Source organism: Mus caroli, chromosome 4 (genome assembly GCF_900094665.2).
Source record: "Mus caroli chromosome 4, CAROLI_EIJ_v1.1, whole genome shotgun sequence".
In the NCBI taxonomy this organism is placed as follows: Eukaryota; Metazoa; Chordata; class Mammalia; order Rodentia; family Muridae; genus Mus; species Mus caroli.
The window spans coordinates 1,192,306-1,208,505 of NC_034573.1; the positions used below are offsets into that span (position 1 = coordinate 1,192,306).

Sequence of the window (16,200 nt, forward strand, 5' to 3'; positions counted from 1 at the left end):
CTGTATATTCAGAAAATGGCTTATGAATAACTCCTAACACAGGTTTGCCATTCACAGCTACACACACCATGGTAGTGACATACTGTCGAAGATCCTCTAGAAGAAAACACAAAGGCATGGTTGTTAAAGTACTGTGTTTAATTTCAGTACACAATAGGATACTTGCCGCATTAGAGTTTACATATGTGAAACATCACGCAAAATTGTCCTAAGCAGAAAGACAGGAGCTACTAAGTAGTTATGAGACCAAGTTACTTGGTTTATTCACCAAGTCCATCATTTCAGTAAACCCATTTCTTGGGCCAAATTAAAGTCAACTGAATTTAGTTTCCTAATCTGTATAGTACAGAAAGAATGACCATCCAGAGACTGCCCTATCTAGGGATCCATCCCATATACAATCACTAAACCCAGACACTATTGTGGATGCCAACAAGTGCTTGCTGACAGGAGCCTGACATACCTGTTGCCTGAGAGGCTCTTCCAGTGCTTGACAAATACAGAAGTGGATGCACACAGCCATCCATGAGACTGAGCATAGGGTCCCCAATGAAGGAGCTAGAGGAAGGACCCAAGGAGTTGAGGAGGTTTGCAGCCCCATAGGAAGAACAACAATATGAACTAACTAGTATCCCCAGAGCTCCCAGGGGCTAAACCACCAATCAAAGAGTACACATGGTGAGACTCATGGCTTCAGCTGCATATGTAGCAGAGGATGGCCAAATCGGACATCAATGGGAGGAGAGGCCCTTGGTCCTGTGGGGAGGCTCTATGACCCAGTGTAGGGGAATGCCAGGGCCAGGAAGTGGGAGTGGATCAGTTGGTGAGCAGGGAGATCGGGGAAGGGAGGGGGAAGGGAATTTTCAGAGAGGAAATCAGGAAAGGGGATAACATTTGAAATGTAAATAAAGAAAATATCTAAATAAAGTACAAAAAAAACCCTGATTATCCATCTTTAGATATAAATTAACTTTTAATTTTACAATCAATTTTAGAAACCGAGTTAGAAGTTTATAATAGTCCTGGACAAAGGGATTTGCTAATTATTATGTATTCAGGCTAGTTTATTTCAGAAAAATTCTTTTTGCAATCAAGCCCAATATTCTACTATTACAATATTCTACTATTTACTCATAAATTAGATTTACAGTATTAGTTATTAAGTATATATCTTGTATCTTCTCTTTCTTCTCAATAGTAATAATCTATTGAGTACATATTATGGTTCAAGGTCAGTATATAGAATGCCAAAGTGAAAAAGTACAAACTCCCATGTTCTGGGGATCTTGCCATATAGTGGGACAAACTTCCTAACTTTAACGTACATCAAACTTAGAAGCAGAAATTAGATACCTCTGTGAAAGAAGCAGCCTGAGGTAAGAGCACAGAGATGAAACGTGGGCTAGGCAAGAAGAACATGAATGTGTGCATTTCAGGGTTGGTGGTAATAATCTTGTTTTGCTACTTTTCACCTTCTGGCTCTATACAATTTACAACTTTGCATTCTTATATCAAATGTATATATAATAAAACCTGAGTTCCCAATATCCAAACTAAATACTATATTGTTTTCTAACATTTTTTTCTTAGTACTAGGTGTCTAATAGCATGCTGGTGCTACTATTAAGTATCAAGTTGAGCTCCTAATCCTGAATAATCTAATGTCCTAAGAGGACTACGCTATGGTATGGGAAAGAAGATTGAGAATCATCCATTTGTCTAAATGGTTCACATAATACCTTAATAATATAGTCTGCTTATCTGGAAACCTAATTGTATTCTTAAAATTTAACTGGAAAAGTTCTCTAACATAAAATGTCAATCTAACATTTGAGACTCACCTGTGTATTCCTGTGTAGCATCAAGTGGGTCAATCCAGACTGTCACACTTTCTGCTGGTACCTCCTTAGGAGCAGTGATTTCCTTCAGGATGTCCTCAGGAATCTTCCGGTTCCATACAATGACCTCCTTGTCAGAGGCATCCACATGTTCCTCAGTATTTATCTACAGTGGAAGGAGTTGTAAGACACAAAGAAGAAAATCATTATTATTTAATAAGTATATCTCAGAGAACTCACATAAATTTTTATTAATGAAAGCCTTAAATACTTCAAGGAATTCAATAAAGCCCCACATAAAAAAAATCCATTTGACATCTTACCTTCAAGTACTTTCTAATCTAACATTCAAATTTATGTTTTGGTTAATAAAAACTGACACCCCAAATATAGGCACTAAACATATGTACCAGTGAAGGGTGTCACCCTGGGCTAAATCAAAAGTAAAAGTCCAGAGGCTCTAAAGCTCTGGTACATGCCTACCATCCAGTGCTAAGGAGTGTGTCTCAGGCCACCTTAGGGTAAGACTCACTTTAAAACTAAAACTAAACCAAAACAAAAAAACCCTAAAGTACGAAAATAGGTATATTCTAGAACATTGGACGTAAAGATCTACACATAAGAGGCAAACAGAACATTAATAATGTAGTTATACAAGAGATGCATCTTAAAAATAGAGAATTTGAGTGCTAAGGGATAAAATATACCTTTAAGCAGTAAGGAAAAGGAACCCTGGAGATTACTCAGTGGATGTACTGGCATATTACAAAACCTATAGAACATTGAAATAAGCAAGCAAAAAAGAAAATATGTATAAGATATATCAAAGAGTAAGAAGGTAAAAATTTCTATCTCTTTATTCATACAAGCAAAAATTAAAACATAAAATAAATCTGATTTAGCATTAATACATAAAATTGTAGAGTGAGGAAAAGAATGCAGACAAATGTATTTTTAATTCACATATCTGAGTGTTTTGTCTGCATGTATGTGCCTATGTTATCACATGTAGCTGGTACCCTGAGGCCAGAAAATGGTGTAGAACTCCCTTGAACTAGACTTACAGATGGTTTGTGAATTGCCATTTGGATGCTTGGGAAGCCAACCTGGGACCTTTCTAAGAACAACAAGCACTCTTTACTGCTGAGACATCTCTTCACCTCTCAACAAACTTTTTTTTTGTGTGTTTTTTTGAGACGGGGTTTCTCTGTGTAGCCTTGGCTGTCCTGGAACTCACTCTGTAGACCAGGCTGGCCTCGAACTCAGAGATCCGCCTGCCTCTGCCTCCCAAGTGCTGGGATTAAAGGCGTGAGCCACCACACCCGGCAACAAACTTATTTTTAGAGCTAGTACTTTCTATAAGCCATCATATATATGGATATATGTAGTACTGTGCATAATAAGAGTTCTGTTAAGAACACAGCAGATTTTTTAAATTGACATTTCCACATTGGCACCCCGAATGCTTTGAGTGAATAGATTTGCTGTGAAGCTACCCATCTTGTGCACAGTAAGATGTTTTACTGCAGCCCTGGCTAGATGCCTATAAAACTTTCTTAGGTGTGTCCCTCCATTTTGAAAACCAAAAATGTCTTCAGATGTTACCAAATAATGGACCTCCATCTTGCCCTACACATACTGTCTTGCTTTAAATGTTGAACTTATTACTATAAACATAGTCAAAGCCACCGACAGGGATCCTGTAGGCTCTGGAGGAGAGCTTATTGTCATCCTTCCAAATTATGTTATCAAAATGTCTTCTAAATACTTATGTTTTTGTAAGTACGTGTACCACATGTGTGCCCATGGGGGTCAGAAGAGGTAATTCAATTTCCTGGGACTGGAGCTAGGCAGTTTTGAGCAACAACTATAGGTGCTGGGACCTGAATCTGGGTCATTTGCAATAGGATCGATTGCTCTTAACCACTGAGATATCTTGCTAAACCCTAAATATTTGCAATATATATTACAATATATTCATAGGTTAATGATGCTCCAACCTTGGTCAGAGACACTTTTTTACTGCAGTGGAGCAGATAGTGGTTAATACAGGGACACATTATTGTTCAAAATAGAGACAGAAAGTGATAATGAGTGTTCAACTATAAATGAGACGTCTGTATAAGTCCTGTCCCCACCAAGCTTCCGGGAACATCTAGAAAGTGAGCTCTTGCATTCTTTCTACGTCAGTTTGTAGATGTTCCCAGAGACTGACAGGATACCGTGAAACACCTTCCTCTGTATGACATGCTTGTTACATACGTGCACAGCAGCAACACAAGTCTGACATAAGATCAATCTAATTAAAAATACCAGCACAGAGGGGAGAGGAGTATCCAAAAGCTCCCACCCTTAGCACAGAAGCTACTGGCAACTGATGGTTCCTAATAATGGGATAAAGAGTTGTTTTGTATAGCAGTCTCTAGTATGACTATACCCTAGTAGATAACCCCAGGCCATGTCATGTGCATATGGATGGGCAGTACTACTTTGACTTACAAGGTTAAAATAAATAATTACAAAAGGACACAAAGTTGGAAGAGCAACATGATAGAGGGTACTGGAAGGAGTTGGACTGGGGTAGTGAAGGGGCCATATGATTTGAGACACACTACTATATACATGTATAAAATTTTCAGAGGTTAAAAATTATAAAAATAGTGGGTTTATTAATACATATTTTAAATAATGTCCCATCTGTATAAACTAATGATCAAAAATGTTTTAGATTTTCATTTACTTTTAGAAATTAGAATATACACAGTAAAGCAAATAACTTATCTGCACTTTAAAATTAGGCTAATTGGGCTGAAGAGATGGCTCAGTTTGTAATGTACTTGCTGTGGAAGCATTAAGTTCTGAGTATGGATTCCCAGCACCCATGTTGGGAAGTGATGGGGTATTCTTGGAGCTTTGTGAAAGAAGGAAGGCTTAAGAACCACAGCAGCCCATGATTTCCTTGAATTTTGGTCCAGAAAGCTAAAGAGAGATACAATGGTAGTTGCCTGAGAACGGGACTAGAAATATAAAGACTATTATAAAGACAAAACATTCTGAAACCAAATGATGATGATTCCACAACTTGGCAAACCTATCAAAATTACTGTATACCTGAAGTGGACAGATTTTATGATAAACAAACTTTGCTGTAATAAAGTTATTTATAAGTAAACAAAATCCAGTTTAGCTAGAGAATCCTGAAAGGTGGCATTTAAGACCTAAAAGAGAACACAGCAGGTTCCAGAAAGTGAATTGTATCCCTTGAAATAACAAATATAGATGCTGAAATGAAGACCATTCTTAGTTTGTTCTCAGAGCAATAGGGCAGTTGAGAGTCAAGCAAAGCTGTTGTGAAAGGCACTGGGCCTGGGGTCAGAGTAATGGAAGTCATAGTTCCTGGGTACAACACAATGCCAACTGCCTTATTTTATATTGTGAACTAACAACACACAGAGGAGGAAAGAGTGTGAAGGAGATAAAAAGTTAGAATGCAAGAAACAAACCAACGTATGACTAACCTATAGACAACACAAAATAACTTGAAGGAAATTTCCAGATTGTCAGGTGTAAAATACTTATTATCAAATGCATTTTGATATATTAACAACAAATATTTAATTTTCATTGTTTCATACTGACTCCTCTAAAGTTTGTGCAGTGTGATGTCAGGGATCCCAGCTCCACTTGAGTAGAGGTCTCTGAAAAGTTCTCAGGCTCCCACAGGTTACAGCCTAGGCCTCTTCCCCACTATCAACTTCCTCCAGGTAAGTCTTGAAGATTCTACCTCCCAATTCTAAGTCACCATGTCTATCAAGAAAATACTTGTTTAATGACTATGATCATTTCCTCACTTGATTCTTGCAATAGCCTTTATATTCTTCTCATGTTCTGTGCTATATTCACTCACTTGTTCAATAAATGTTTAGTTTGTTGTATTCTAAGATATTTTGGCTACCAAAATAGAATAATGAATAAGACCAGCCAAAGTCACTTCTTCTACAAAGCTTCCTTTCTTTCTTATTTATTTTGATTTATTAAAGTCTATTCTTCTCTCATACACTATATCCAACCAGTTTCGCCTCCCTCCACTTCTCCCAGCTCCTCCCAACCCTCTTCTTCCCCAGATGCAGTGCTCCTCCATTTCCTTTCAGAAAAGAGCAGAACTCCCAGGATATCAACCAAGCACGGCATAACAAGATGTAGACATAACTTTTAGTTGACAGATGTAATTGTTGTCACAGAGGCTTGCTGCTAAATAAATTCACCCTTTCGAGCTCTTTCTGAACTCTGACTGATTCAACTCAGCTATTCTGGCTCAAACTCTTCTTCAAGCTGATTGATTCAATCTGGCTTCTCTCAGCTTCTCACTGAATTGTTCTGCTTGGCCTCAAACTATCTCTGGCAATTGTTAAGGCCTAGGTAACTGTTGCATGTGTAGCCAGCCATTTTGTGTTGTTACTAAGAAACTTTCTCATGAGTTGATTACATATTGTGTTCTGTTCTTTGGTGTTCTTGGAAACCAATCACAATAGAGGTCAGTTAGAACTGCTTTGCACAATTGACCTCAGTAAGCTTGTACCCAATCAACCATTTGGCAGTACCTTTTGCACCTGTGTATGAGCTTCTATGTATTTTGTATATATAAGATATATAAGCTGCCATTGGGCTGGACCCCAGCATAAGAGAGACCCCTGCTCCAGTGTAAGTTTCCAAGTTTCCAAGACCTCCCTGGGAACTGACATCCTAAGTAGCAGAAAGAGTCATATACATGGGTAACTGACATCCTGGTTGGCAAGTTAAGACATGAATATTAGGCAAGGCAAGTCCCCCACCACTTTTGAATACCCCAACCAACAGGAGCAGGATAAATGCACAAAAAAGACATGTTCCTAAGGAATTGTCCTATCCCTAAGTCCTGAGTGGTGGAATAACCTGGCATAGATGTTGCTGGATTTCAGGCTTAAAAAGCTCTACAGGATTCCAGCTCAGGGTCAGTTCAGCTCCAGAGTCTGAACTGTGCCCCTATTGGACAGTCTTGGGGTGTATGTTCAATAAACTAGCCCTGTATATTTGTCTGAGTGGTTTCTGCGGTGATCCCCAGACCCCAACAACAATCTATCTTCTAGCTCTTTCTCATTCTCTATTTGTTCTGACTTCATCTGCAACCTGTAAAACTGTCCCAGTAAAACTGCCTCCCTCCATTCCCTACCTCTCTCTCTGTACTGGTCTCTTAAGTTCCCTCTCTTTTCTATCTGTACTCCTGGGAGCTGGGTGGGTACTAAGGGTGTATCTTTATTTAGCCAGAGTGATTAGAGGTGTGTGGCCTGCTGCAATTTAGCCAGATAGAGGAGGCCTAGACCGTCTTGGGGTGTGATCCCTTGCCAGACAACCATGTTTCTGGATTAAAATTCCCCTACAAGATGCAATAAGACTAGGCACAAACCCTCATATCAAGGCTGAAAGAGGCAATGCAATAAGAGGAAAAGGGTCTCACGAGCAGGCAAGTCAGAGATACCACTACACTCACAGTTAGGAGTCCTATAAGATCATCAAGCTACACAACCATAATATATGCAGAGGACTTAGCTCAGACCTATCCAGGCTCCCTGATGGTTGATTCATCTTTGTGAGCCCCTATGTGCCCTGGTTAGTTCAGTCTGTGGCCTGTGTTCTTGTGGCATTCTTGATCCCTCTAGCTCCTACAATCCTATCACCCCCTTCTATGGGGTTCCTTAAGCCCCACCTAATGTTTAGCTGTGGGTCTCTACATCTGCTCTCATGAGATGCTGGATAAAGCCTCCCATTGATGATCTATGTCCATGGGATTAAACCAGGAACTAAGTATAACAAAATCACAAAAAGCCTTTGACTTCCTACAAACAGTTCTCACCAAGCACTACCCCTCCTTTTACCTCAGTCTGGTTACTCTCAAAGAAGTCAATTATGATAGGAATAGAAGTCCAAGTTTTCAGAGACGCTATGATTTTAGTAGGTGATATAAAAAAGTTTCTAGAAACCAGAAAATTGCAAACTGACCATATAAGCTACGCCTGTAAATGATATCTTAGTATTGCAATTTCTCCCCATTCTTGGCAACTGCTTATGTGACATAGTTGTTCACTAGCCTTAAGCATTATTAAGTACAGATTTCGTTTGTCTAGCTGTTCTTCTATATAAGCATGTCTAGTGCTCACAGAATCCAGTTCTCATTTCCATCCTGGGCATATGTGTTTCTTATAGTAAGAAACATTAGATATTATAGCCAGTGAAATATGGACAAAACTCTGACATATCTAACTTCTTGACTGATAAAAAGTTTAGTGTTCCTCCTTTTCCTGCCATGTTGACATGGCAGAACCACACGTGAACACCACCAACTAGGTCAGAGTCACAGTATAAAGGACAGCTACCGTGGACAGCACTGCCAGTTGTTCTCTTCATATCTAATACTCTAAGCCGTTTAAAAGGCAGGGTAAATTTTTACATTATGATTCAATTTACTTTTTCTTCCTCTAAACCTCAGCATGGAAGAACAATGGAAGGGAAAAATTATAAGTGGATTGGGAGGTAGGAGTAATATAAGGAAATAACACAATAAAATGGTAGATCTGGATCTAAGAGATTAAAAAGCTAAATATGATTTTAGATACATTCATACACTATAATGGATGATAGGGTGCCCAGATTTTTGTGATATATATGAAGCAGCTATAAAATAGAATTGATCTATAACTTTTAAAATGGAAATGTTAATTTGTGCAACCAAGTCAAGGATCAGCAATAATATATTTATTGAATATAAAAGATGTTAAGATAGTACACAATACATACTTACATATATATATATATATATATATATATATATATACACACACACACATATATATATATACACATATATATCACATATATACAATTTATACAAGTGTTAAGGCTAGTCTTGTAACTTGGGCTCCAGAAAGGAGAAACAAACTATTTTTCGCAAGTACTATGAAAGCTCAAGGCCCCCCAAACACAATTGATGCATTTATGATAGATCAGTTAATTTGGGGTTAAAGGGCTTTTGGCCTTTAGAAATATCAACCATCGATCACATTTATCCATAAACTATAATATAATTAGTATGGTATTAGATATAACTCCTCACACATAATTTTGTATATGCACTCTAATGGATAGGGTACCTAGATTCTTTTGAATAAACATTATATCTGGGTGTAGCTTGAGTCTTTTAGCACTTGAAAGAGCAGATACAGTAAGGTTAACAGGTCTTACTCAATCCTGTGAAAACCTGAATAAACAAAAGGGAAAGGAAGAGGAACTACGCCCTTCTGCATGATTGCTGGAGCTGAGACAGGATTCTTCTGTTCTCTAACTAAGACTTACACAATGGGGTCCATGGTTTTTATGCCTTTGAATTTTAGCTGAACCACACTAGCAAGTTCCTGGGCCTCCAGTGTGCAGACTGAAGACTGTGTAATTTCTCAGCGTCTTAAAAAAGCCAAGTCCTTCTTCTAAATATCCATCAGGTGTTTCTCTGAAGAATGATTACTTTCAAAATGGAAAACTGAATGGCTCCCATGCCTGTCCCATCTGCCTCTCAAATACAGTCTTGTAACAATTAGTACTAATCTCTTGTATCCTTTTTTCTTTTGGGGGGGGGGGCATTTTCTTTATTTACATTTCAAATGTTATCCTCTTCCGTTTCCCTCCCTCCCAGAAACAGCCTATCATACCCTCCCTCCTCCTGCTTCCCCTGCTTCCATGAGGGTGTTCTTCCACCCACCCACTCACTCCCACCTCCCTCTCCGCCCTCAATTCACCTACACTGCGGCATCTATTGAGCCTTCATAGGACCAAGGACCTCTCCTCCCATTGATGCCTGACAAGGCCATCCTCTGCTACATATGCCCCTGGAGTCATGAGTACTCCTTGGTTGGTGGCTTAGTCCCTGGGAGTTCTGGGGGGTCTGGTTGGTTGATATTGTTGTTCTTCCAATGGGGTTGCAAACCCCTTCAACTCCTTCAGGCCTTTCTCTTAACTCCTCTATTGGGGACCCCACGCTCAGTACAATGGTTGGCTTTGAACATCCACTTCTGAGGAAACAGCCATATCAGGCTCCTTTCAGCATGCACTTCTTGGCATCCGCAATAATGTCTGGGTTTGGTAACTATATGGGATGAGTCCCCAGGTTGGACAATCTCTGGGTGGTCTCTGCTCAACACTTTACCTCCATATTTGTTGCTGTTGAGTATTTTGTTCCCCCTGCTAAGAAGGACCGAAGCACCTAGACTTTGGTCTTCCTTCTTCTAGAGCTTCATGTGGTCTGTGAATTGTATCCTGGTTATTTGGAGCTTTTGGGCTAATATCCATTTATCAGTGAGTGCATACCATGTGTGTTCTTTTGCGATTGGGTTACCTCACTCAGGATGATTATTTTTCTAGTTCTATCCATTTGCCTAAGAATTTCATAAATTCATTGTTTTTAATAGCTGAGTAGTATGCCATTGTGTAAATGTACCACATTTTCTGTATCTATTCCTCTATTGAAGGATATATAGGGTGTTTCCAGCTCCTGGCTATTACAAGTAAGGCTGCTATGAACATAGTGGAGCATGTGTCCTTATTACATGTTGGAGCATCTTTTGGGTATATTCCCAGGAGTCGCATATCTGGGTCCTCAGGCAGTACTATGTCTTTTCTGAGGAACCGCCAAACTGATTTCCAGAGTGGTTGTACCAGTTTGCAATCCCACCAGCAATCGACAAATGGGACCTTATAAAATTGCAAAGCTTCTGTAAGGCAAAGGACACTGCCAATAGAACAAAAAGGCAACCAACATATTGGGAAAAGAACTTTACTAATCCTATATCCGATAGAGGGCTAATATCCAATACATACAAAGAACTCAAGAAGTTAAGACTCCAGATAAACAAATAACCCTATTAAAACATGGGGTACAGGGCTAAACAAAGAATTTTCAACTGAGGAATACTGGATGGTGGACAAACACCCAAAGAAATGTTCAACATCCTTAGTCATCAGTGAAATGCAAATCAAAACAACCCTGAGATTCTAACTCACACCAGTCAGAATGGCTAAGATCAAAAACTCTGGTGGAAGCAGATGCTGGCCAGGATGTGGAGCATCTCTTGCACCTTAAAAACAAATACAAACAAACAAAACTAGACTTTCTTAGTCCCATATCACACCTGAGCCAACTCCTCAGAGGCCCAATTTCTTAAGTTTCCCATTATGCACTGCCTCTATTTTCTCATCTCCTGATCAACTTTGCTTCTACATGATGCTACCAAAGACACCTTCACCAAAAATCAATCGAGTGTACAAAGGACAACCAAAAAGACTTTGTTCAAGGCAAGGAATATAGCTGAGTGTTTAATTGATTGCCAAGTTAGTGTAAGGCTCTAAGTTCAATTCCCAGAACTGCAAAAATAAATAAGAAATTAATTAAAGTTTTAAGACGTCAGTTCTCAGTACCCAAGTCTAGCAGCTCACAAATGCTTTTAACTCCAGCTCCAAGGAAACACAACACCTCTGGTTTCTGAGGGCACTTGTACTCATGTGTACATACCAACACCTACACACAATCAAAACAGTTTTTAAAAAATGCTTCCTTTCTGGAAACAACCCAGATGCCCCACAACAGAAGAATGGATAAAGAAATGTGGTTCATCTACACAATGGACTACTACTCAGCTAAGAACGAGGACATCCTGAGTTTTGCAGGCACATGGATGGAACTAGAAAATATCATACTGAGTGAGGTAACAGACCCAAAAGGACATGCATGGTATGTACTCACTAATAAGTAGATATTAACCAAAAATAAGTAAGTAAATAAATAAAGTACAGAATACCCAAGATTTAGTACTCAAAAAGGTCAACAAGCTGAAGTGCCCAAGTGAGGATGCCTCGGTCCCACTTGGGAGAGAGAAGAAAGCAATCACAAGTGGGGAGGGAGGGAAGGACCTGGGAGGGAAAGTGGACAGAGAAGGGGGTGGGGAGGGAGGGAGGGAAACCTGATCTGGTATTGGGTGAGGGAAAAGAACTAAAGCCCTGAGGGCCAGCAGAAAGAATGTAAACAGGCAACCTCAGGAAATAGGAGGTTGGAGGAATCCCCCAGAATGTGCCAGAGACCTGGGAGGTGAAATGCTTCCTTTAAAAGAAGAGATTTCTTTCAAGTTGTTTCTCTTGTGGGGCTGAGAACTGAATCCAGCATTTCCCACAGCTGCCGATGCTCTACCAGAAGCTTTAGGTCCAGTTTTGGCATTTTTATGCATCCCTAAAGACTCATCCTTATATATCTCTATCATCTACAACTACAGCCCACTTACACAAACCTCTTGATTTCCTTATAACACTATGCTCCTTATTTCTCTGAGCACCTACTCTATGCTCTGCCATTTGTCCAAAGCTCTGTAGTTAAGACTAGAGTTTGCTGTATTACTTATATTGCTTTTACCTAGAACCAGGCAGTCAGTTGTAAGATGGCTCTCAATGATTACTGCTTTGAAGTTGTGAAATTGAGCAATGCCAAACTGCTTAGGGACAGAGCAGCTGCCTCTAAGACTGTAGAGCCATGGTCTGAGAACAACTGATGATGAAAGGAAACCTAGCAGTGGAAGGGTGAACTTGTGTTTGACTGGGCAGCATGCACTTCTCAGGATGCCATCCAGCTAAGCATGATCTCACAAATTAAGTCTGATACTGATTTGCTATGGAGGGCTGTCTGGGGCATTAAAGGATGTTTATTCTTCGACTTGATGATTGCATTGATTGAATACTACCCCTGGGTGTGGCAACCTAAAGTGTCACTGGCCTCTCTTGGGTAACAACCCTCCCTCCACCCCCAAAGTGCTCCAGAGTGATTGGCACTATTCTGTATTAAGGTGAAAACATACAACAGGCAATCTCACACTCCAAACTTCGGACAGGGAAGTGGTGCGGAAAAAAAGAAAGCATACCTCTTTCATTTGAAAGGCAGTAAGGTTAAAAAGGAGGACATAGTTGTGCCTTGTAAATGGTTACTCTGCATTAGGAAAGGAACTAACTGGAGAGCATGAAGTAAGTTTCTCAAAATAAATAAATATACGCATAAAGTGGGATGAGGCTTAAACAATAACCAGCATTGAGGACAGCGCTTAGACATTGGAAGAGAGGAGAAAGGGAAAGAAGCAAACCAAAGCCTAAGGCTGGGTTCCTACTTTTTACATGGCTCCATTATACTCCTAGTCTAATAAATAGGAGTGAACGGAGATAGCTCAGTATCACACATCCTGAGTCCACCAATGTACATAAATTAATACAACATTCTGTGACACCAATTAATACCTAACCTGAGCACTAAAGGCAAACACAGATTTATTCACAAGTTATTTTCTATTATGGCACAAAGTTAACATCTGAAATCCAAAAGTTGAGTATTGTTTTAATAAAATGTCAGGTGCTACCCTTGGCAGCTATTCTTTTTGTTTGCTAATACATGAAAACCTGAGCTCTTATGTATACACACACACACAGAGGTTTCAAAATGTATGATGTAGCTGACTTTACCTTAGAGAAAGCAGCTGTGCTTGCTACACTTTACCATCACTACAATAATAATTGTATATTTTTTGTCCAAGAGGAGCTCACATAAGCTGTGTGGTGTCATGAGCCAGATCACCCATTTGGAAAATGGGCACAAATGAAACATACTTTTAAAAATTGCTATTTAGTTCAAAGAAAGTTCTATGTGACAAGTATCTAAGCTGGTAGCTAGAATACAGTAAGTGTATTCATTACAGTACCACATAAATATCACATATCACCCTCCAAATTCCTATTTCCTCCAATAACTTTTAGGGAAGTACATGTATTTTGAGAAGACCAAAGTACTTCACAAGTATACCTCACATCTAGAAGCAAACAGCGGTGTCATTCGCCACAGTAATAAAAGGGCAAGGTACAAGAAAATGTGGAAATATTCAGTGTTTTGTCTGGGAAGGCATTTGAAGGAAAAAAATGCTTTCAGTAACGTCAATAACATCTGGTATTCAGTAGCTTAACAGTTGATATTCAATTTTCATGGAGGAAAAAAAAAAGGGGGAGCTGGTGACAACAAAAGCAGGACCAAAAGAAAACCAAACCAGTAATGTAAGAAAGGAAGGTGCATTACCTAGATGTGGGATTCTTCAACGACAATACCAATTCTTTGAAGAACAGCAGGCAGGATGGATGCCTTCCAAAGACACCTCTGTTTAATTTCTACTTTCTATATAATCAATAAAACTATCAGAAGCAACTTTTGTTCCTGGAAGCCAAAACCTATCTACTGTTAGATGATACATTTAAGATTCTATTAAGATTCTATTACACTATGTTGAACCCTTCCCCCAGAAATACAATAAGCTGAAAAAGCCCCATTGAAAAGTCGGGGGTTGTTGCAGATACCTGTAGTCCCAGCACTCAGGACTCAAGAAGCTGAGGGAGTGGATCTTGAATACAAGTTGAAGCTTAGTTCCAGGTCTTCCTGGCCCACAAGAAAGCAAGTGTGTAAGAGCCCATGAGCCAGCGCAAACACACGAATAAGAAAACGCAGCTGTAATCAAAGGATTCTGAGGGGGAAAATGCTTAGATTAAGACAATGTCAACTCCTATCCAAGAAGCATACCACAGAAATGGTAGATGTTACTAATCTTGAGTGCGAGGCTACACCGAAGTGAAATTGTGAGAAAGCGTATCTCCGAATGTCTCCTTGAAAGGTAGTCCAAACTAGACTGCATTTATAAATAGGGTCTTGCTACAACTCTTCAGGAGCATATCCCCCTTCCTCTCGCCGCTCTGGCATACTAAAGATTTCTACAGGCCTTGCCCTTCTAAGAGGCCGGATTGCCTGCCACTTAGAACACAACAGCCACGATCCACCTCAAGCATAAAATCCTATGAGACCACAAAGGTCCAAGGGGTTCCATCCCTTCACTTAGAAAGCAGCCTGTAAGAGACGAGTTCGCTTCGCCAGCATCCCCACATCAAAGCCCATCCAGCTCTCCCCAGGACAACACCCGCCCGCCCACAACGAGGGAGAGGAGGAGGAGCGTGGCCCGGAGTGGAAAAGCCACAAGCTCTCTCCCAGCTCCGGTGTGCATGACTTTGCACACACTACCTGGGTGTCTCCCGGCCTCGCTCAGCAGGTCAGACCGAGCTCCCGGCCTGCAGCCCAGCACCTACCTGCACGTTGGGGAAGGCCGTCTTGAGCAGGTAGAACATCTTGCGGTTGGACAGTACGTCGCCGCTGGTCATCTTATCATCGGCGCCCTCGCGCGTCTTCCCCTTGGACTTCTCGTGAAGGACATTGCTCTCGCGGACCCGCCTCACCTCGTCGCCGCCGCGCTCGGCCGCCAGCACGGCCACGGCCAGCATCTCGCGCAGGTCCACCGTGCCCCCGTCGGCCGCCACCTCGGCCTCCCCTGCCGCCGGCTCGCTGCCCAGGCCGAAGAGGCTGAAGCGGCCGGCCAGGAAGCCCGAGTAGAGGTGGTAGAGCACCCCGAGCCCCAGCAGGAAAAATACGGCCACCCCCAGCGGGGAAAGGCGGATGCCCATGGGGGCCATGGCGCGCGCGACCGGCGCTAAGGCCGCTTCAGGCCCGCCGCTGAGTCCGCTACAAAGGCGCCCGCTTCCTGGCGCCCTCCCGCGCCATCACCGCTCAGGGAAAGCCGCGCCGCCGCCGCCCCCCACGCCCCGTACCTCACGGCCCTGCCTTGCAGCAGCCAGCAGCTGGCCGATCGGCCTTCCGCGTAGGCCAACGGTCGGCCGGGAGGTGAAAGGGGAGCAAGAGTGTATATCCGGGTTAGGAGAGGGAAGCTGCGGAGAGGGGGCGGAGACTGCCCAAACAGGCCCCTCCCCGGGGCGGGCCCATAATTGGGGGCGGGGCCTGGGCGATGTCGCTGGTGTGGATTCTGGGAGGTGGTGAAGACTCTGGGGCAGTCTCTTGTGCTACTACACGTGTTTGAAATAGAGCCACAGTGACGGTGCCTTCTATTACTCTGATTATTCAAAAGAGAACGTCAAGGCATTTTAAAACGAACCAACTTGAGCCTCTCCCATGGACCAGAGTACTGTGGTCTTGAAGCTTTAAATCACCTTTCCTTTGGCTTCAAAGCAGGGAGGGGCTGATGCTGAAAGAAATCACGTGGTTCTTCCTAGCACTGGCCTTGTGTTCCATGGTCTCGGCCAGCATTTCTCAACTTGTGGGTTGAGTGTCTCTGGGGTTGGACAAATAGATTTTTTTTTATACTTGCAACAAAATTACAGTTACGAAGTAGAAACAAATAATTTTATGGTTGGGAGTCATAATATGTGG

The 16,200-nt window shown here is 41.4% G+C and overlaps 1 protein-coding gene across 1 annotated transcript in view; it reads right to left on the reverse strand.

Moving 5' to 3' along the window:
- The window catches only part of Impad1 (inositol monophosphatase domain containing 1), a 29,678-nt gene extending 13,981 nt beyond the window's left edge, over positions 1-15,697 (reverse strand). The window contains exons 1-3 of the mRNA XM_021160317.2: positions 15,069-15,697; positions 1,842-2,004; positions 1-96 (exon numbers count right to left, since the gene is read on the reverse strand). Of these exons, the coding sequence (XP_021015976.1) occupies positions 1-96; positions 1,842-2,004; positions 15,069-15,449 (640 nt within the window). The 5' untranslated portion in view covers positions 15,450-15,697. The remainder of the gene's footprint in view (positions 97-1,841; positions 2,005-15,068) is intronic.
- Positions 15,698-16,200: the final 503 nt, after the last annotated feature.